General features: G+C 45.2%; 1 protein-coding gene and 1 long non-coding RNA gene across 2 annotated transcripts in view; one reads left to right on the top strand and one right to left on the bottom strand.

The window, feature by feature from the left end:
* Positions 1-8: 8 nt before the first annotated feature.
* LOC117366306 lies at positions 9-14,280 on the top strand. Its single transcript, XR_004540555.1, has 2 exons — positions 9-215; positions 13,259-14,280. It is a non-coding gene; the product is annotated as an uncharacterized LOC117366306 (long non-coding RNA).
* Positions 14,281-18,081: 3,801 nt separating this feature from the next.
* Positions 18,082-20,629, bottom strand: part of EIF2B5 (eukaryotic translation initiation factor 2B subunit epsilon) — a 51,574-nt gene continuing 49,026 nt past the window's right edge. The window contains exon 16 of the mRNA XM_033958616.1: positions 18,082-19,510. Coding sequence (XP_033814507.1) covers positions 19,445-19,510 — 66 coding nt within the window. The 3' untranslated portion in view covers positions 18,082-19,444. The remainder of the gene's footprint in view (positions 19,511-20,629) is intronic.

Genomic DNA, 20,629 nt, shown 5'->3' with positions numbered 1-20,629 from the left:
AACTCCCGCCCTGAGCTCATTAGCATAGTAAAACTCCCGAGGCAGCGAGCAGGCCTGCCCGCTCGAGGGCTTCCCTCTGGCGTGTCACTGAGGAGAGCCCAGGCCGCGCACTGCCTTAGGGGGCCCGACCATTTGTCAGATCCCACGGGGGGAGATGGAAGATGGAGGGTGAGCAGGGAGAAAGAAGAAAAGGTGGAATGGGCAAGGAGACCCTGGTGAGCGAAACCCAAGCCAGAGCCTGGGACCAACAAAGTCATTGGATTTCTAGTTTCTGATTGGAGATGAAGGGTTGGAGAGGGCAAAGGGGGCTGGCCACAAACCCACCGGATCAGACGCCATCTCGACCCCCGGCCGCGTCCAATGCCAGCCTGGTTCTCCCTTTGAAGTCATTTCCTGGTCACATAGGATATTAAAGTGTTTGAGGCTTAGAGAGGAAAGATAAAAATATGTATGCAAATATTATTATTCTGAATTTAATTATAATGAATATCTCTTTGTATCTGAAAAAAAGCCAACCAGGGGGATTTCTACATCCTAGCCGATGTTGGTTGGTGAATTTTGAGTTGTATTAGTTGCTTGAGATGATTCTTGGTATAGGAAAAGTGATTGTATTGCTATTATTGTCAGGCTGGGGTTTGATTTTGATTTTATGCTGAATATGATGTAAATTGCTGTTGGTCTTTTGTAAGATGTCTGAAATGTCTGTGAAGTATTATTATGTGTATGCTGTTGTACTCGGCCTTAAAAAAGGCAGATTATAAATAAACAAACCATAAACCATCAAAAAAAGCAACCTTGCTTGCTTCTATGCCTAGTTCTTCAAACGGTTTATTCCTCTTTCTCCCTTATTAAATGATCTATATAAAAGTGGAGTAAATTCAGATGTAAATGTTTTTATCTGATCCCTTTTCAGATTTTACAGCAGTTCGTTTTAGCTGCAAAACTGAAATTGGGTCTGTGCTTTTAAGCACAAGAAATAGCAGCAGGATCATATACTGTATTTAATTTTAGTCTTTTTATTTATTATCCATTTTAAACAAACAGTATTAAGAATTAATCTTGTACAGAAACGAAAGTATTAGCTAACAACAAATAATACATAATCTATATCTAGAAAAAAAATACATAAGCTAATCCATCTCAAGTCCACATAATAGTTGAGATCCTTGATTACTAGAAGGAAGAAAAACAAATTTGCAAAAATCTAAGGAAAACTAAGTTCCAACATCTGAACCAGAATTTAATTTCTAAGAGTTCAATAACTTCAAACCCCTTCGAGATGCTTTAGGGACAGAAATGCAGTTAAGTGTGAAGGTTTGAAAAATACATATTTCAGGGATTTATATTTAACTACACTTTACAAGGGTATCTTAAATAAAAGGTACCTACCCCCTATAAGCAAAACTCCAGGTTTTAACATCAAGAATTGTCTTCTTCGCTTTTGAGTCTCACGCAAAACATCTGGGAAAATCTGAGTTGTTTTTTTTTTTTTAATTATTTGATTATTCATTACAATAATAACAAATATTCATGAATATCCACAAAAACTGTATATAAAATACATTGAAACATATATATAAGATAATTAATCAACCATGATCTAGTCCACATAATGGTCTCCAGCGTTTTAAATAGGAAATCAACTTTATCTATCTGTAATCTACCATCTTGGACAGGCTTAATTGTGGCTTACTTTATATATCATACATCATCCTCCTAAAATGAAAATATCAATATTGGAAATTAAACTTTCAGCAAACGTTTTTCTTTAATAAAATCTTCTAATTGGGCTGGATCAAAGAACACATATTTATCACTTCCATATGAGGTAAGGCACTTACATGGGAATTTTAAAAAGAAAGTAGCTCCAACTGCCAAAACCCTAGGGGCTCATAATCGAAAGAGAAAAACGTCCAAAAACTGGCGTAAATCGGCACTTGGACGAACATTTCTCTAAAACGTCCAAGTGCCGATAATCAAACCGGGTTTTGGACGTATTTCTAAACGACTTAGGCCTTCATAGAGCCGCTCAACGTCCAAAGGTAAACGGGGCATTTTGGGAGGCATGTCAAGGGCGGGAGTTGGGCGGGACGTGGGCTGGCTTAGACTTAGTCGTACAGCATGTATAACCGAAAATTAAACAACAGAGCCTAGAGGAAACTTGGACGTTTTGACTTAGACCATCTAAAACATGGTCTAAGTCACTAAAACCCACCTAAACTCACCAGATAATCACTGAAAACACATAACACAGACCCCCACACACTACCCCAGTGATCACTAACACCCCCCCACCCCAATAAAAATTTTAATCATAACTTGAAATTTCAGCCTCCAGACCATCATAACCTGGTTGCCTAGCATAGGAAAGCCTAGTCGTCCAGCCCAGAGGCAGCTTAAGTCATCTTGGGGGTGGGTTTGGGACCCATAGAGAAATGGACCCATGCCCATAAGCTTCTATAATCACTGCATTGTTACTGAAACATGTGCACTCCCCTATACACCCCCAAAACCCTTTTGTACTGGCATATAAGTGGCTCCTGCATCCATAAGGGCTATAGGGGTGGTAGATAAGTGGATCTAGGGGATTCTGGAGGTGGTTTGGGGGGCTCACTGACACCTATAAGGGAGCTGTAGTGAGGAGAAGCCATGGCACCCCGTTTGAGACGTTCACAGCAGTGCCCTGTAAGGTACCCCACTATTTAGATGCCCTGTCTGGGTGTTCTGTCAATCACTTTGCAGACCCCTCCCTCGTCCAACAGGGCTTGTTCTAGACGTTTTTGACTTGGACGGACATTTGTATGAAAATGGACTATAAAGATAGACGTTTTAGATCAGATCTGCAGGACGTATAATTTGGACGATTTTCGAAAGTCTAAAGAAGTTGGACGTCTCTTTCAAAAATGTCACTTAGGCACTTTTTGACTTTGGATGACTTGTGAAATGGATGTAAACGGACTTAGACGTCCCTTTTGATTATGCCCCTCCTAGGCTTTAGCTGGAGAAATTGCTTCCTTTTAAACTGAGTATGTCTAGAGACATCCGGAAAAATTATCACCCATTGGCCGCAAAACAGGTCTTGCTTTTTCAAAAAAATATAATTTCAAAATAGCCTGTTTCTCTAACTCTGTCTTAAAAGCCACAAGAAGGGTTGCTCGTTTATTTATTATGGGGCTCATAATCGAAAGAGAAAAACGTCCAAAAACCGGCCTAAGTCGGCACTTGGACGAACATTTCTCAAAAACGTCCAAGCACCAATAATAAAACCGGGTTTTGGACGTATTTCTAAATGACCTAGGCCTTCATAGTGCCGCTCAACGTCCAAACTAAACGGGGCATTTCGGGAGGCGTGTTGAGGGCGGAACATGGGCCGGCTTAGACTTAGTCGTACAGCATGTATAACCGAAAGTTTAACAACAGAGCCTAGACGAAACTTGGACGTTGTGACTTAGACCATGTAAAACATGGTCTAAGTCACAAACACCCACCTAAACTCACCAGATAAGCACTGAAAACACATAACACAGACCCCCACACACTATCCCAGTGATCACCAACACCCCCCCACCCCCATAAAAATTTTATTCACAACTTTAAATTTCAGCCTCCAGACCATCATCACCTGGCCGCTTGGCATAGGAAAGCCTAGTCGTCCAGCCCAGAGGCAGCTGAAGTCGTCTTGGTGGGTGGGCTAGGGACCCATAGAGAGGAGGACCCATGCCCATAAGCCCCTGTAATCACTGCATTGATACTTAAACATATGCACTCCCCTATCCCCCCCAAACCCTTTTTTACTGGCATATAAGTGGCTCCTGCAGCCATAAGGGCTATTGGGGTGGTAGATAAGTGGGTCTAGGGGATTCTGTAAAGTACCCCACTATTAAGGTGGCATGTCTGGGTGTGCAGTCCATCAGTTTGCAGACCCCTCCCACATCCAGCAGGGCTTGTTCTAGGCGTTTTGGACTTGGACGGAAAGTTGGACGGAAATGTGGTATAAAGATGGACGATTTAGTGGCTTGGACGATCAGATCGGCAGGACGCATAATTAGACGATTTTCAAAAGTAGAAAAAAATTGGACGTATCTTTCGAAAATGTGTCTTAGGCTCTTTTTAACTTTGGACGACTTGCAAACGGACTTAGACGTCCCTTTCAATTATGCCCCTCCACGTCTTTAGAAGATTTGAGAAACACTAGCTTGTCCATTTCACTTTCTTCTGCTGTTTCCTTAGAGGCTCTTCAGATGTAGTAAAGGTTATCAACTTCAAATGTATCCACATTAGTATAGTGTAATATCTCCCTCAAATACATTCTCGAGAGTTCTAATTGAGACAAATAATATGTGATAGGAAAATTTTAAAAAACGAAGGTTTTTAACCCTTGTAGAATTATCTAAGTTAGCATGAATCATCATACCATCCTTAATATTAGCAGCAGCATTAACTGTAAAGTATTTACACCTTGATCTAATTTTTCTAACTTTTTTGCTGTTTCTTCAAATTTAACATCATGCTCATTAACTTTAACTATTACATCAGATGAAAATCGACATAAATTCAAAATGGTTTTTTGTAATGATGACTCTATTCTATTAACACTTAGTCATACATCATTCAGGGTGATCACTTTATCTTTAGAGAGGACATCAGAACCTTGCCTCGTAACCATTAGTACAGGGGTTAGCCCTTTAACTCCCCTAAAGATTGTCCTGCAACCTCCAGTCCAGTTAATAAAGATGATTGTGGGGGAGAGACTGCACTTACTGACCCAGGAGAATATGGTGATTGAGGAGGTGGTGATGGTTTCCCAGAGGATAGAGAGGCAGCTTGGATATCTAAAGTTACCTGCTCTTCCACATGTGGCAAAACAGGAGCCATAAGATGACAATCCATCGGGCCCGTCATCAAAGTAGGTGGAATTACTTTGGCCTTCCTCTTGCCCATAGTAGTAGGATTCGATATACCTGCTTCCTGCTCCTCTTGGGCTCCGAAGGGGCTCAAAAGGGGCGTGCCCCTTTAGCTACACCCCTTTGGCTCATGTCCCAAGGCTAGCAACCGCGGCTCACCGGCAATTTAAAGGAGCCTGGCAAGGACCCTCTCAGCTGGCTGGGGTTCAGGTAGCTGCAGGACTGCCTGTCCCGGTGGAAAAGTGCTCACAGCACTAGCAGCTGCTCTCCTCCGCGGCTCACCGGCAATTGAAGGAGCCCGGCAAGGACCCTCTCAGCTGGCTGCGGCTCGGGAAGCTGCAGGACTGCCTGTCCCGGTGGAAAAGTGCTCACAGCACTGGTGGCTGCTTTCCTCTGCAGCTCACCGGCAATTGAAGAATCCCAGCAAGGACCCTCTCAGCTGCCTGGGGCTCGGGTAGCTGCGGGACTGCCTGTCCCGGTGGAAAAGTGCTCAAAGCACTGGCAGCTCGAAAATCTGAGTTTTTAAACCCAAAAACTCTGTGTCTATTTTAGAAGAACATCTTCATTATCCAAAATTTATCAGGTGGAAGGACAACCGAAGCTACTAAAGTAGATGGTTTAGCAACTTCTTTAATTGGATGTCTCTAATATGGTTGAAATGTCTAATAAATCTACTTTTGGATTTGGATCATTAGTTTGCTGATCTTGTAATTTTTTTGTGGTAAATAATAGACTAAGGAGAAAGGGGGATTGACAAAATTTATAGGGAATACCTTTTTAACATTTCCCTCGGTATTACCATAGGTACTTGAGGGAAATTCAAAAAATGTAAATTATTTCTGCGTGCATTATTCTCCAATATTTCTATCTTTCTTCTTAGATCTATAGTATCTTTAATCTCAGAACATAAGAATTGCCGCTGTTGGGTCAGACCAGTGGTCCATCAGCAGTTTGGATTGAATGTAATTCAATTAAATCCTTATCCAATCGAGGATTTCATAATGTCATTTCTACCTTTAATTCTTTTACTTCATCTTCTTGTTTTCTTATTCTTCTCTCAAGACTCTGAATTTGTGGGACAAAGATTTCCTCAGATTAACCACCAAGTCCCTCAAAGCTTCCATAGTAACTTGAGGAGGTTTATTCAAAGGAAATTTTTGTTAATTTTAGTCTTAACAAAAGTCAGGTTAACCATGGCTGTGAATTTAATATCATTCTTTTGGGTTATGAATTTGAAGTGCACTCATAGAAGTTCAATGAAAAAAAATGGCATTGGTAAATGGTTTGAATATCACATGAACATCTCATTTCATATTACGTGAATGTTTGGCCCATTGAAAGTTACTACTACTATTTATTATTTCTAAAGTGCTGAAAGGCGTACGCAGCGCTGTACATTTTAACACTGGTGGCAGTCTGACTTAATACAGAGCACTCTATCTCATTTATAGTGACTAAAACTACATAATTTATGAGAAATTCAGGCTGTATTCTGAATACAGTGAACAGTTACTTACACATATTTGATCTCATTTTGGGTTTTGCATCTCTAGGGAGAGCTATTTCGGACACTCCCTAATCCTTCTCCATGCACTTCTATTTTAGGAAATTAGGGCCATATTCTATAAACAGTGCCTACGTTAGGTGCCCTAATTGCAGCTGCCTGGCGACATCTAAGTTTGGGATCCACGTCTAACTTCTATTTTTTAATCGGCTTAATCAGCTTGGTAACTGACCATACTGATTATCCCAGGACAAGCAGGCAGCATATTCTCCACATGTGGGTGATGTCATCCATGGAGCCCCGTCGCGGACAGATTTTCAAGCAAACTTGATTGAAGATCTCAAAGTATGCTAGTGCTGCCCACGCATGCATGTGCCTTCCCGCTCCACTAGAGGGCGCATCCCCTCCTCGTGGTCTTCAATTCTTAGTTTTCCACGGAGCCAGAAAGCCCTGTCTCTCTTCTCTGCGTTCTTCTAAGTGCCTTTCTAGCACCGCGGCTTTTTTATTTTATTCAGGAGTCGCTGTGCGGTTCATTTTTCGTTTTTGCTTGATCGTGTACTTTTTTTGTCTTTTCGACTTGGTGACCGGGGGCTCCCGGTTCACCGTGGCCGCGGCCATTTATACCTATGTCCCGGCCTCTTACCGGGTTTAAGTGCTCCCAGTGCGGTCGGGTTATTTCAATCACAGACCCACACCGCTGGTGTATTCTGTGCCTGGGTGCTGATCACCCGAAGGACTCCTGTCCTCGTTGTGCCACTCTTCAGCCCCGGCCTCTTCGGCGGCGTAGGGCCAGGATTGCGGAGCACTTCGCCATGGAGGCTGCTCCTGCTTCGACCTCGGTCTCGACATCGACCTCGAAGACCTCAGCCCCGGGCAAGTCTCCCTCAACCTCGAAGGCCTCGACTTTGGCTTTGGGTAAGTCTCCTCTTCCTTCTTCAGGTTCAGTTCAGTTACCGAAGAAGCCTTCCTCGGAGTCTCTGGCCATCCAGGCGGTGAGTGTAGTCCCGCTGGCCTCAACGAGACCACCCTCCAAGACCTCTAAGCATGCTTCCACCCTACGGGAATACTCTTCCTCGAGATCGCCCTTGGTGGAACGCACTGCTGCACCTGCCCGGCCTAATATGGTCACGGTGCCGATGTTCAAAGAGGTGCTGAAGGCGATCATCTCCTCAATAGTTTTCCTCTGCTTTGGCTCAGCTCGCTCCTGCCTCGACCTTGCGCGTTGTGAACCAGCCTGAGCGTCGTGTCGAAGTTTCTCGGGGCAAGGTGCGTCGGTCTCAGCGTCTGTCCTCGTCGGACTCCTCACCACTTCCATCGAGGCATGCCTCGGTCGAGGCGTCTTACGCCCTCATCTAGGCGACTTGCGAAGCGCCCCCAGGACTCTTCCCCAAGGTGAGGTAGGTCCCCGGGTCCTCGAACTACCGGGTCCATTAAACCCTAGGACCTCACCTTGTCCAACCCGAGTCTGCTGCGGTCGCCTGTCAGGTCGGGGACCCCGATCCGGGAGGAGCCGGTCTTGAGAGGTCCTGCCTTGTTTTCACGGGGCTTGTCTTCGGGCCGGGGTTCTCCAGGGCGGCATCGGACCTTGGCAGCCCGGACCCCGGGGTCCTCCCTTCCGGGGATTTCTAAGCGCCGGCTCTCATCAACTCCCCCCCGTTCTTTTAGCGGGGCTTCTTAGGCGTCAATGCTTGTGGATACGGATATGCCAGCGCAGTATTCCAGGGAGGCTTTCCCCTCCTTTTCGGATGCCTTGCGGTCTCGTTCGACCACTCCCCTTGAGGGGCATTCTGAGAGCAGGCCCTCTTCCTTTACTAGATTTGTTCAGGACATGGGTAAGGCGTTAAAACTTGGACCTCCAGTCGGATTCCAAGTATACCAAGGAGTACTTGGAGGAGATGGAACTTCCCTACCCTCTGAGGGAGTCCTTGAGGCTCCCCTTGAATCCGGTGTTGCAACAGACTTTCTTTCGTAATCTGGAGACTCCATACGCTATCCTGGCCATTCCATCCAAAATGGAGTCTTGGTATCGGACAGTGTCCTACAAGGGGTTTGAGAAGGCGCAGCTTTCTCACCAGTCCTTGGTGGTGGAGTCTACCCTCAAGAAGTCTCACCTGTCAAAGGTGTATGCAGCTGTCCCGTCGGGCCGGGAAGGCCGGACTATGGATAAGTTTGGGAGACGCCTATATCAGAACTCCATGATGGCTAACAGGGTCCTGAATTACAATTTTACTTTTACATCCTATCTCAAGTGGTGTATTAAGGCACTTCCATCCTTCGAGGATACTTTGCCTGTCAAGCGCCGTGCGGTTTCGCAGGCTTGTGGATACTTTGTCGCAGCTTCGCCTGTACATGTTTCAGGCCTCCTATGATGCGTTTGAGCTCTCCTCCAGGGTCTTGGCCTTCGCGGTGGCCGGGCGTGGCTCTGCATTGTTGATATGGACCCCAACCTGCAAGACCGGTTGGCCAATCTCCCATGCTTGGAGAATAAGCTGTTCGATGATTCCATCGAGGCTGCTACAAAACGCCTCTCAGAACACGAATGCTCCTTTGCTTCCCTGGTCCGGGCTAAGGCGAAGCCCACTCCGCCCAAGTCCTACAGGCTGCCCACCCCCACGTTATGCGCAGAAATTAACGACAGCCCTTTCTCGCCCTCCTCCTCGGCGTCCGCAGCAGCAGAGGGCCCCCCATAAGCCTCAGACCCCTGCAGTGTCTAAGCCGACGCCGTCTTTTTGACTGGCCCTGGGGGAGGGAGCTGGCCTCCTCTGCCCTGGGTACTCCCCCTCTTCCTATCGGGGGTCGTCTCCGCGCCTTATATCAGCGGGCTGAGATTACTGCAGATTCTTGGGTCCTCTCTGTCATTCGGGAGGGGTATTCCCTAAACTTCCAGTCTTTATCACCAGACAGGCCCCCAGGAGGGTCACTTTCCGACAGGGCGCAGCTTCCCCTATTACTCTGGGAAGCGCGGGCCCTCCTTCGCCTGCAGGCAGTGGAGGAGGTTCCCCCTGTCAACGGAACTCCGGAGTTTATTCCCGGTACTACCTAGGTTTCCAAAAAGACCAAGGACCTTTGCCCTATCCTGGATCTACGGAAGCTGAACAAGCTCCTAGTTCGGGAGAAGTTCCGCATGCTCTCGCTTTCCATTTTGTATCCCTTGATGAACGAGGGGGACTGGTTGTGTTCCCTGGACCTGAAGGAAGCCTACACTCACGTTCCGATCCACCCGGCTTCTCGACGGTTTCGCTTTCAGGTGTGGGACCTTCATTTGCAGTATCGGGTTCTCCCGTTCGGGCTCGCTTCGTCCCCACGGGTCTTCATGAAGTGCCTCGTGGTGGTGGCGGCAGCCTTGCGGTCGCAGGGCCTTCAGGTTTTCCCATACCTTGACGATTGGCTTATCAAAGCTCCGTCGAGGGAGGGGGTTATTTCAGCGACCCGTCGGACTATTATCTTCCTTCAGAATCTGGGTTTCGAGGTAAACTTCCCCAAGTCCCAGTTGTGCCCATCTCAGTCCCTGCAGTTTATCGGGGCCATGCTGGACACGGTCCGCCTCCGGTCGTTTCTCCCTTTGCCTCGGCAGGCCGCCCTCCTGCGGCTGAGTCAGCTGGTGTCCCAGAGGTCTTCAGTCTCGGCCAGGCAGATGATGATCCTCTTGGGGCACATGGCCTCCACCATTCATGTCACGCCGTTCGCCAGGTTACATCTTCGTGTTCCTCAGTCGACTCTGGCGTCTCAGTGGTGGCAGGATCTGGATCCCGCTTCTCAGCACATTGCAGTGACTCCCTCCTTGAAACGCTCACTCCGTTGGTGGACCAGTTCTTCCAATCTGTCCAGAGGTTTGCTCTTTCTCGTGCCCCCACATCAGAAGGTTCTGACGACAGACTCCTCGGCGTACTCCTGGGGAGCGCACCTCAACTTCCTTCGGACTCAAGGTCTTTGGTCGAGTGCGGACCGTCGCTGTCACATCAACCTTCTGGAGCTCCGGGCCATTTACAATGCCGTGGTGGCTTTTCGTCATTTGCTGCAGGATCGCATGGTCATGGTGCGCATGGACAACCAGATGTATTATGTGAACAAGGGGGATACAGGTTCCCTATCTCTATGCAGGGAAGCCGTTCGTCTTCGGCAGTGGGCATTGCGCCACAACATCTTCCTTCGGGCGGTGTATATCCAGGGCGAGCAGAATTGTCTGGCGGACAAGTTGAGTCGACTTCTTCAACCGCACAAATGGTCACTCCATTCTCGCACTCTGCGGCAGGTGTTTGTTCGGTGGGGCACTCCGCAGATAGATCTGTTCGCTTCGTCCCTCAATCACAAGTTACCTTGCTTCTGTTCGAGGATGTACTCCCCGGATCGTCTTGAGGCGGATGCTTTCCTTCTCGATTGGACAGGAAGGTTCCTCTATGTGTTTCCTCCCTTCCCTCTGATTCTCAGGACGCTGGTTCACCTTAGGTCGGATCGCACCACCATGATCTTGATAGCTCCTTGGTGGCCCCGGCAGCCGTGGTTCTCCCTGCTCCTCCAGCTCAGTGTCAGGGAGCCTCTACTTCTACCTGTTTTTCCTTCTCTGTTGTCTCAGAGTCGGGGTTCGCTACTGCATCCCAATCTGCAGTCTCTACACTTGACGGCGTGGTTCCTTTCCACCTGACTCCTTCCTTTGAGTTCTCTCAGTCGGTGCGGGATGTCCTTGACGCTTCTCGGAAGGCCTCTACTAGGCTATGCTATTCCCGGAAGTGGACTCAATTCGCCACGTGGTGTGCTTCTCGACATATGGAGCCTCTGTCTGCCTCTTTGTCCTGTATTCTGGATTATTTGCTTCATTTGTCTCGGTCTGGCCTCAAGACGAATTCGGTTCGGGTCCATCTCAGTGCGATTGCTGCCTTTCACCGGCAGCTTGATGGGAAATCCCTCTCGGTCCACCCTCTGGTTTCTTGCTTTATGAGGGGCCTCTTGAACGTCCATCCTCCTCTCAAGCCTCCCCCTGTGGTATGGGATTTAAATGTGGTTCTCGCTCAGCTGATGAAGCCCCCCTTTGAACCCATTGATAAGGCTCTTCTGAAATTCCTTACTTGGAAAGTGGTGTTCCTGATTGCTCTCACCTCTGCTCGCAGAGTGAGTGAACTGCAGGCTCTGGTTGTGGACCTGCCTTTTACTGTTTTTCACCATGACAAGGTGGTCCTGCGTACCCATCCAAAGTTCTTGCCCAAGGTGGTGTCAGATTTCCACATCAACCAGGCCATTGTTCTTCCAGTGTTTTTTCCGAAGCCCCATTCTCATCCTGGTGAAGTGGCGCTTCACACTCTTGACTGTAAGAGGGCGTTGGCCTTTTACCTGCACCGCACCCAGTCTCATTGGACGGCAACTCAACTTTTCATCTCTTTTGATCCTAATCGGTTGGGCCGTCCTGTTTCCAAGCCTTATCCAACTGGTTGGCTGCTTGTATTTCCTTCTGCTAAGCTCAGGCTGGTCTCTCGCTGGAAGGTCGGGTCACGGGGCATAAAGTCCGAGCGATGGCGGCGTCTGTCGCTTTCCTCAGGTCCACGCCTATTGAGGAGATCTGCAAGGCCGCCACTTGGTCTTCGGTTCATACCTTCAAATCTCACTATTGTCTGGATGCCTTATCCAGGCGCGACGGCCAATTTGGCCAGTTGGTTTTGCGTAATCTGTTTTCCTGAATTGCCAACTCTCCCTCCATCTGTCCTTTTTCTTTTTAGTTAGCTTGGAGGTCACCCACATGTGGAGAATATGCTGCCTGCTTGTCCTGGGATAAAGCACAGTTACTTACCGTAACAGGTGTTATCCAGGGACAGCAGGCAGATATTCTCACAACCCTCCCACTTCCCCGGTTGGCTTCTTTGCTGGCTATCTGAACTGAAGACCACAAGGAGGGGATGCGCCTTCTAGTGGAGCTGGAAGGCACACGCATGCGTGGGCAGCACTAGCAAACTTTGAGATCTTCAATCAAGTTTGCTTGAAAAGCTGTCCGCGACGGGGCTTCGTGGATGACGTCACCCACATGTGGTGAATATCTGCCTGCTGTCCCTGGATAACACCTGTTACGGTAAGTAACTGTGCTTTTACAGCCAATAAAAAAAAACAACCCAACAACCCCCATTAAATTTAAGGGTTTGGTGCTGAACTCTTAGGACACCTAGCAACACCTAAGTAGAAGTACTCACCCATACCTAAGAACGCCTGATGCCTATCTCAAAGAGTAGGCGTGGTTATGGGTGGAGGAATAAGCATGGTTGAGTTAGGCATCTGACATAGCTGCTGCCAAATTTGGCAAGTAAAAAGCTGGCCAACTGGAGCGGTGTCCATGTCTAGGATGCCCAGTGACAACTATGTTTGTTGATTGACAACCGCACTGAGTATTTGTGTATAAAGCAGTTTTAAAGAAAAACACTGAGTTGTGTGGTACTGCATTTAGAATACATTTACCTGCTCACTCACAATAAAAGGGGAAGTGTTGATGGTGAAATATTCTAGTTGGCTTATGCTCATTGTTGAAAGCTTCTATACCGCTGCTAATGCCAATTCAGAGCCATTTATGAGAGCTTCTGTAATGTTTGTTTATTAAAATTTGATTTACCACCAAATCTTTAACATAGGTCTCAGCTTTTTACATCAACATAAATTATGTATTAAAATAAAAACAAAATAGAAATAAAATTAAAAAAGGAACTCCATTTAATAGGAAAGCACTCAATAATTTCCCGGGATGGTTTCAATACAGAAATGATTAAACCTTAATCAATTTTGTATTTTCTTCAGAGTTAGTGTTTTCTGAATTGGTTCTTAATAAAGCCCTCTTAAACCATAATCAATTCTCTTTCTTATTTCCGCCTCTTGGTAGATGGTGACTGTGCTTACAAAGAGATACCATCCATGTGTCCAACCAATGCACACAAATAAGTGCTGGAGCCGCCCAACTTTCGATCTGATGGCTACGGCATGGAATGAAAAGGTGAACCATTTCTTCAATCAAACATCCGAGCCAGGAAGTGCAGGTCTGGATGCCCTAGTCCAATCTTGACCAAAGAAAGAGCTCTTGTACGTGTTTCCTCCATGGCCCATGTTAGCATGGATATTTCACAGAACAGTAAACTTCCCAGGGAGCGTGGTTCTCATGGCTCCAGATTGGGTTTATAGGCCGTAGTATGTGGACCTTGTGCATCTTCAGAGGGAAAAAGGTTTCAGACTGCAGATTCAGGCCAGATCTTCTTTCTCAAAGTCCAGTGGTGGTAGAAGATCCAGATCGTTTTGGTCTCAGAACAGGGCTCTAGAGTGCGTGGTGTTAGAGCGCAAAGGTTAATCAGAGGTAGTCATTGCTACTCTCCTTAGAGCCAAGAAGCCTGCAATGATCTCCGCTTAAGATAAGGCATGGGAGACTTTTCAGCACTGGTGGATCTATTTAGTGCTCCCTTGCGGTAGTGCTAGCTTTCCTCCAAGACATCTCGACAAAGACCTTGCAGTGGTGTCGCTCAGGGTCCTTGGTAGAAAGAGTGGATGCCTTCTGCACAGCTCACAAGCATGGGGCGAATACTTTACTGTCCAGAATGGCATACTTATTGTACTAGAATACTTGCTAAGCAGCTTTCAGAATTCAATCTTCCACAAAATGTAGCTCTCTTCGTGCTTATCTGATGCTAGGATGAGAAATGATTGAGCGGTTTAGAGGCTGCAGCTCTATTTGAGAGGTTTAGGTACTGAAAATGGGCATCAATTAGTCTACAGTTTCTATTTTTTTCCATTCTTACAGTTGTCAGATTAAAGGAGCAGCTTATGTATGTATTAATGAAAATTTATGATTTTTGTCATGTCTCAGATTCTGCCCAGAAGTATATGAGGGATAAATGTTAAGTATGTTAAACTATGGTTGTGGGTTGGTTTGTGTGTGGGGGGGGGGGGGGGGGGGCGGGGGGGGATTGTATTAACTTGTAAGTGGTATATAAAATCATTATAAGAATACTCACTGAAAATGATAAAAGCAATGGAAATGAAGAAAATAAGAAGAGATACAAGCACTGGCAAGTTAGATGCAAAGCATTGATAAAGAAAGCTAAGAAAGAATATGAAGAGAAACTTGTAAAAGAGGTGAAAACGCGTAATTTTTTTTAGGTATATCAGAAGCAGAAAACATGTGAGGGAATCCGTGGGACTGTTGGATGATCAAGGAGCCAAAGAGGCGCTCAAGGAGGATAAGGCCATAGCGGAAAGACTGAATGAATTCTTTGCTTCAGTCTTTATGCAAGATGTAAGAGAAATGGTTTTCAAGGGTAATGAGGCAGAAGAACTGAAAGAAATCTTAGTGAATCTGGAAGATGTACTAAGCCAAATCAACAATCACCTGGATTGGATGGTATACATCCCACAATACTAAAAGAACTCAAAACATGAAATTGCTATCCTGCTGTTAGTGATCTGTAACCTGTTGCTAAAATCGTCTGTAGTACCTGAAGATTGGAGGGTGGCCAATGTTACGCTAATTTTTAAAAAGGGTTCCAGGGTAGATCCAGGAAATTACAGACCAGTAAGCCTTACTTCAGTGCCGGGCAAAATGGTAGAAACAATTATAAAAAATAAAATTGTGGAACACGTAGACAAACATGATTTAATAAGACAATCAACATGGGTTCAGCCAAGGGAGATCTTGCCTCAGCAATTTGCTTGACTTCTTTGAAGGTGTGAATAAACATATGGATAAAGGTGAGATGGTGTATCTAGATTTTCAGAAAGCTATTGACAAAATTCCTCATGAGAGGCTCCTGAGAAAATTAAGAGTCACTGGATAGGAGGCAAAGTTCAGTTGTGGATTAGGAATTGGTTATCGGATAGAAAACAGATGGTAGAGTTAAGTGGTCATTTTTCTCAATTGAGAAGAGTAAACAGTGGAGTGCCACAGGGGTCTGTACTGGGACCGGTGCTATTTAACTTATTTATAAATAATCTGGAAATTCGAACAACAAGCGAGATGATTAAATTTGTAGATGACACTAAACTGTTGTTAAATTGCATGCACACTGAAAAATAGCAGGCAGATCTTAGAAAATTGGAAGACTGGGCGTCCAAGTGGCAGCTAAAATTTAATGTGGACAAATGCAAAGTGATGCACATTGGGAAGAATGACCCCAAATCAGAGTTTCCAGATGCTAGGATCCACCTTGGGGGATAGCGGTGGCCAAAAAAGCAAACAAGGTGCTAAGAATTATTAAAAAAGGGATGGTTAACCAGATTAAGAATGTTATAATGCCTCTGTACCGCTCCATGGTGTGACCTCACCTGGAGTATTGCGTTCAATTCTGGTCTTATCTCAAGAAAGATATAGCGGCACAAGAGTGACCAAGATGATAAAGGGGATGGAATTCCTGTCGTATGAGGAAAGACTAAAAAGGTTAGGGTTCTGCTTGGAAAAGAGACAGCTGAGGGGAGATATGATTGAAGTCTACAAAATCCTAAGTAAAGTAGAACGAGTATAAGTGGATCGATTTTTCACTCCGTCAAAAATTACAAAGACTAGGGGACACTCGAACATAAGAATTGCCGCTGCTGGGTCAGACCAGTGGTCCATTGTGCCCAGCAGTCCGCTCACGCGGCAGCCCTCTGGTCAAAGACCAGCGCCCTAACTGAGACTAGCCCTACCTGCGTATGTTCTGGTTCAGCTGGAACTTGTCTAACTTCGTCTTGAATCCCTGGAGGGTGTTTTCCCCTATGACAAGACTCCAGAAGAGCGTTCCAGTTTTCTACCACTCTCTATCTACCTTGTCCTGCCAACATGATAAAACAACCTCAGACTATACAAAACACTGCCCTCAGACTGATCTACTCCCTGAGAAAATATGATCATATTACAACTGCCTTCCTAGACTCTCACTGGCTACCTATGCAAGCACAAATTCAATTCAAATTCTACTGTCTATTATTCAAAGCATTAAACAGCTCTGCCCCCCCCCCCCCCTATCTAAACAACCGCTTAAACCAGATCCTCACCTCAAGACAAAGAAGAACTCCGAACCCTTTTGCCTTCCCTCCACTCAAGGACACTCAGCGGAAAAAGATGTTTGATAACCTTCTGGCGACGCAAGCAGCAAAACTTAACCACTCCATCTCCAACCTGTTGATGGCAACGGGCGACTTCAAAACTTTTCGAAAAGAAATCAAAACTCTACTTTTCAAAAAATTTATCCAGATATCTTAACCCAACCCTTCCCTCTCCTCCTAGATAAATTCTCCCCCAAAACCTCCACTTAAATAATCTCTTCCTTCCCAAAACACCAACCAAGTATTCAGATCCCTGAAATGTAACGTAATCTTATTTGTACTCTAACTGTAATCTATTTGTTATATCACTCAGTAACGTACAGTCAATTTAATATCCAATTTGCAAGTTCTTCTGGAATTAATCCAGCTACCTCTCCTCCCTTGTAATCAAAAAACAAAAAAAACAAACTGTTGTAACTTCACTGGAAATGTCCAGTTAGCTCTTTTGTAATCCGCCTTGAACTGCAAGGTATAGGCGGAATAGAAGTCCCTAATGTAATGTAATGTAACTTCCTTACGTTCGTACGGAATCTATCCCTTTTTAATTTTAGAGAGTGCCCTCTCGTTCTTCCTATCTTGGAGAGGGTAAACAACCTGTCCTTATCTACTAAGTCTATTCCCTTCAGTAACTTGAATGTTTCGATCATGTCAAGTTTCTTTATTCTTTATGTTCGAGGGAGAAGAGACCCAATTTCTCTAATCTTTCGCTGTACAGCAACTCCTCCAGCCCCTTAACCATTTTAGTCACTCTTCTCTGGACCCTTTTGAGTAGTACTGTGTCCTTCTTCATGTACGATGACCAGTGATGGACGCAGTACTCCAGGTGAAAGTGCACCATGGCCCGATACAGCCCAATACAGGGAAATACTTTTAACACCAATAGAAGGAAATATTTTTTCACTCAGAGAATAGTTAAGCTCTGGAATGCATTGCCAGAAGTTGTGGTAAGAGCGTAACTGGTTTTAATAAGGGTTTGGACAATTTCCTGAAGGAAAGTCCATAGTCTGTTATTGAGAAGGACATGGGGGAAGCATGGAATGTTGATACTTTTTCAGTTTTGGCCAGGAACTAATGACCTGGATTGGCCACTGAGAACAGGCTATGGGCTTGATGGACCTTTGGTCTGACCCAGTAAGGCTATTCTTATGTTCGTAGTATGAGGAAAGGCTAAAGCAGCTAGGGCTCGTCAGCTTGGAGAAGAGATGGAACAGGAATGATATGATGGTGGTCTATAAAATACTGAGTGAAGTGGAAAGGATAGATGTGAATCGCTTGTTTACTCTTTTCAAAATACTAGAACTAAGGGGGCATGTGATTAAACTACTAACTAGTAGATTTAAAACAGACCAAAGAAAATATTTCTTCACACAGCATGCAATTAAACTCTGGAATTTGTTGCCGGAGAATGTGGTGAAATCAGTTAGCTTAGCAGGGTTTAAAAAAAATATAGGCCATAGGCCATTATTGAGGTGTCTTAGGCAAATCCACTGTTTATTCCTAGGATAAGCAGCATAAAATCTATTTTACTACTTGGGATCTGGGTTGGCCACTGTTGGAAACAGGACACTGGGCTTGAAGGGCCTTTGTTTTGTCTCAGTATGGCAATTCTTAATGACTCAAAAAGGATAACGGGATCAGTTCTTCTTTAAAATATATTTTTTAATGGTTCCCTGAAATAAATACTGGTCTATGCTGACGACAATGTTAACGAATTTTTCCAAATCAGACATGAAGATTAACATCAGATGAATAAACCGCCTTTGATAGAAATGTGGATGGAAAGCCAAAGTCACTGACATATCTTTCAAAAGGAAATGAATACCTTTTTCAGGTCCTCATCTAAGCACTGCCGGTCACTGACTGAAGACGTCTAAAGGTTTAAACTATAATCTCAGCAAAATATCCCTAATGTACAGTAAAAGCAACCAAGAAACGGTCTTTGGAGCTGTGACATCTGCAGGAACGACGTGCAATCTCTGAGCTCCAGCAGAGGGATTAAAGCAGCCACATACTCTCAGCCAGAATATTGCCCAACTGCCTTGGGCCTTATTTTGGTTACCTTTCACACCAAATACTGTGTCCCAGTAAGGACTATGTCCTGAACCAAAAACTCTTAAAGCAATCATCTCTTATCTAGAAATTTTACCTCCCTAGCTTGGCCAGTCATTATTAGGGCAACTCATTGCCAAATTTGTTAGCTTCCCTGATTTCTGGTAACGTTTCATCATCTGTCTGTTCATTCTGGCTAGAAAGACGGATGGATAACTCCACTGTTCATGGATTGCATTTCTATTCATATACATTGCGTTTTGTTTCCCATAGAACTTTTACTCAGTTTGCCTTGCCCTCCCCCAATCTGATTCCTTCTATCACAGCAATATAATTTGTACTCTTGACCTCAGCATCCCACAGGTAAATCCTTTTTCTACCAGTTCTCCGAGATACCTCTTTGCTTAATTCTCCTATCTTATTGTTCAGACCTCTAACATTTCTATACAGACATTTCAAGCTATGTGTTTTCTTTTTATTTACAATCCACTTGGCAGTCATTTTGCTCATACACTGAAAACTCGCCCCTCATAGAAGATGGTTTGTTTGCTCCACAAGTACTGCAAAGGAAGTTATTTACTTCTGCATGGTCTAAATTTAAGATTCGCCCAACTCTTCCCTCCTGTTCAACTGTATTGGCAAAGTGCTCAGGCATTCTTAAAGAAATAAGATATTTTCATGCACAAGCTGTGAGGCTTTCATTGTGGTCCAGAAATCCAAGATGATGATTCTAGGTTACAGCGAGCATTATGTCTTGCCAGTCTCTCATATTTACTCCCTTAGCTTTTCAAAACTAGATTATTTCATCCAGTTTCAGTTTTAAAAATGAAATTTGGAAGGCGGCAGCAGAAAGCTCAGAATATGAAGCCAAGACTCCAGCGTCCACATGTGTGCATAACATTGTTGGCGTGGGAGTGCTGTGGCACAGAGAGGTCCTTTGGCGGCAGTCAGCTTAGGCTTCTTCTCCCTCTGATGATTCTTCCTCTGCTTCCTCCAGCCACTGGATGAATTTCTGAAGCTGTCAGTAATGAGAGAAAAAAAAATACACAGTAAGTGGCTGGATTTTCACATTTCTCTGTCTTTCTCTATCAGAACCAGGGCTGGGATCCAGCACAATAAGCCTTCATCCAATTATATGATTCGTGCAGTGACAAGCCTTGGCTGAAAACCACACAAAAGAGCTTCTTCTGAGGCCCTAAAATGTCACTACCTAACGAATGAGACTCCCCTGCCATGAGCCCAGAGAAAACAAGTCCCATGTGCTCCATCATTCAGTCACTAGACCAGCTCAGCTCAATATTTCATATATCAAGTTTCCAAACAGGAATTAATTCAGCACTTTAACTTTGTACCTTGAAATGTCACTTCCTCTACAGATTTAACACAATAGAAAAACTGTAAAAATTTCTGAGCTGGTGATTAATGCTCTGAGCTGATAAAGCACAGTTACTTACCGTAACAGGTGTTATACAGGGAGAGCAGACAGCTATTCTCACATATGGGTGACGTCATCCGACGGAGCCCCGATATGGACGCCTCACAAGCAGACTGCTTGAAGAAACTAGAAGTTTCGAGTCACCCGCACCGTGCATGCGCGAGTGCCATCCCGCCCAGCACAGGGCACGTTTCCTCAGTTCAGATAGCTAGCAGAGAAGCCAACCAGGGGAGGTGGATGGGTTGTGAGAATAGCTGCCTGCTGTCCCTGGATAACACCTGTTACAGTAAGTAACTGTGCTTTATCCCAGGACAAGCAGGCAGGTATTCTCACATATGGGTGACCTCCAAGCTAACCAGAATGGGATGGTGGGAGTGTTGGCAACTTAGGAGGATAAATTTTGTAATACTGTTTGGCCAACCTGTCCATCCCATCTGGAGAAAGTATCCAGACAATAGTGAGAAGTGAAGGTATGAACCGAGGACCAAGTAGCAGCCTTGCAAATTTCCTCAATAGGTGTAGATCTGAGGAAAGCTACTGAAGCTGCCATGGCTCTGGACTTATGGGCTGTGACTTTACTGTGAAATGGTAATCCAGCCTGGGCATAGCAGAAAGAGATACAAGCCGCCATACAGTTGGAGATGGTGCGTTTAGAAATTGGATGTCCCAACTTATTTGGATCAAAGGAGACAAAAAGTTGAG

Source organism: Geotrypetes seraphini, chromosome 9, assembly GCF_902459505.1.
Source record: "Geotrypetes seraphini chromosome 9, aGeoSer1.1, whole genome shotgun sequence".
Lineage (NCBI taxonomy): Eukaryota > Metazoa > Chordata > Amphibia > Gymnophiona > Dermophiidae > Geotrypetes > Geotrypetes seraphini.
This window is presented reverse-complemented; position numbering and strand designations above follow the sequence as displayed.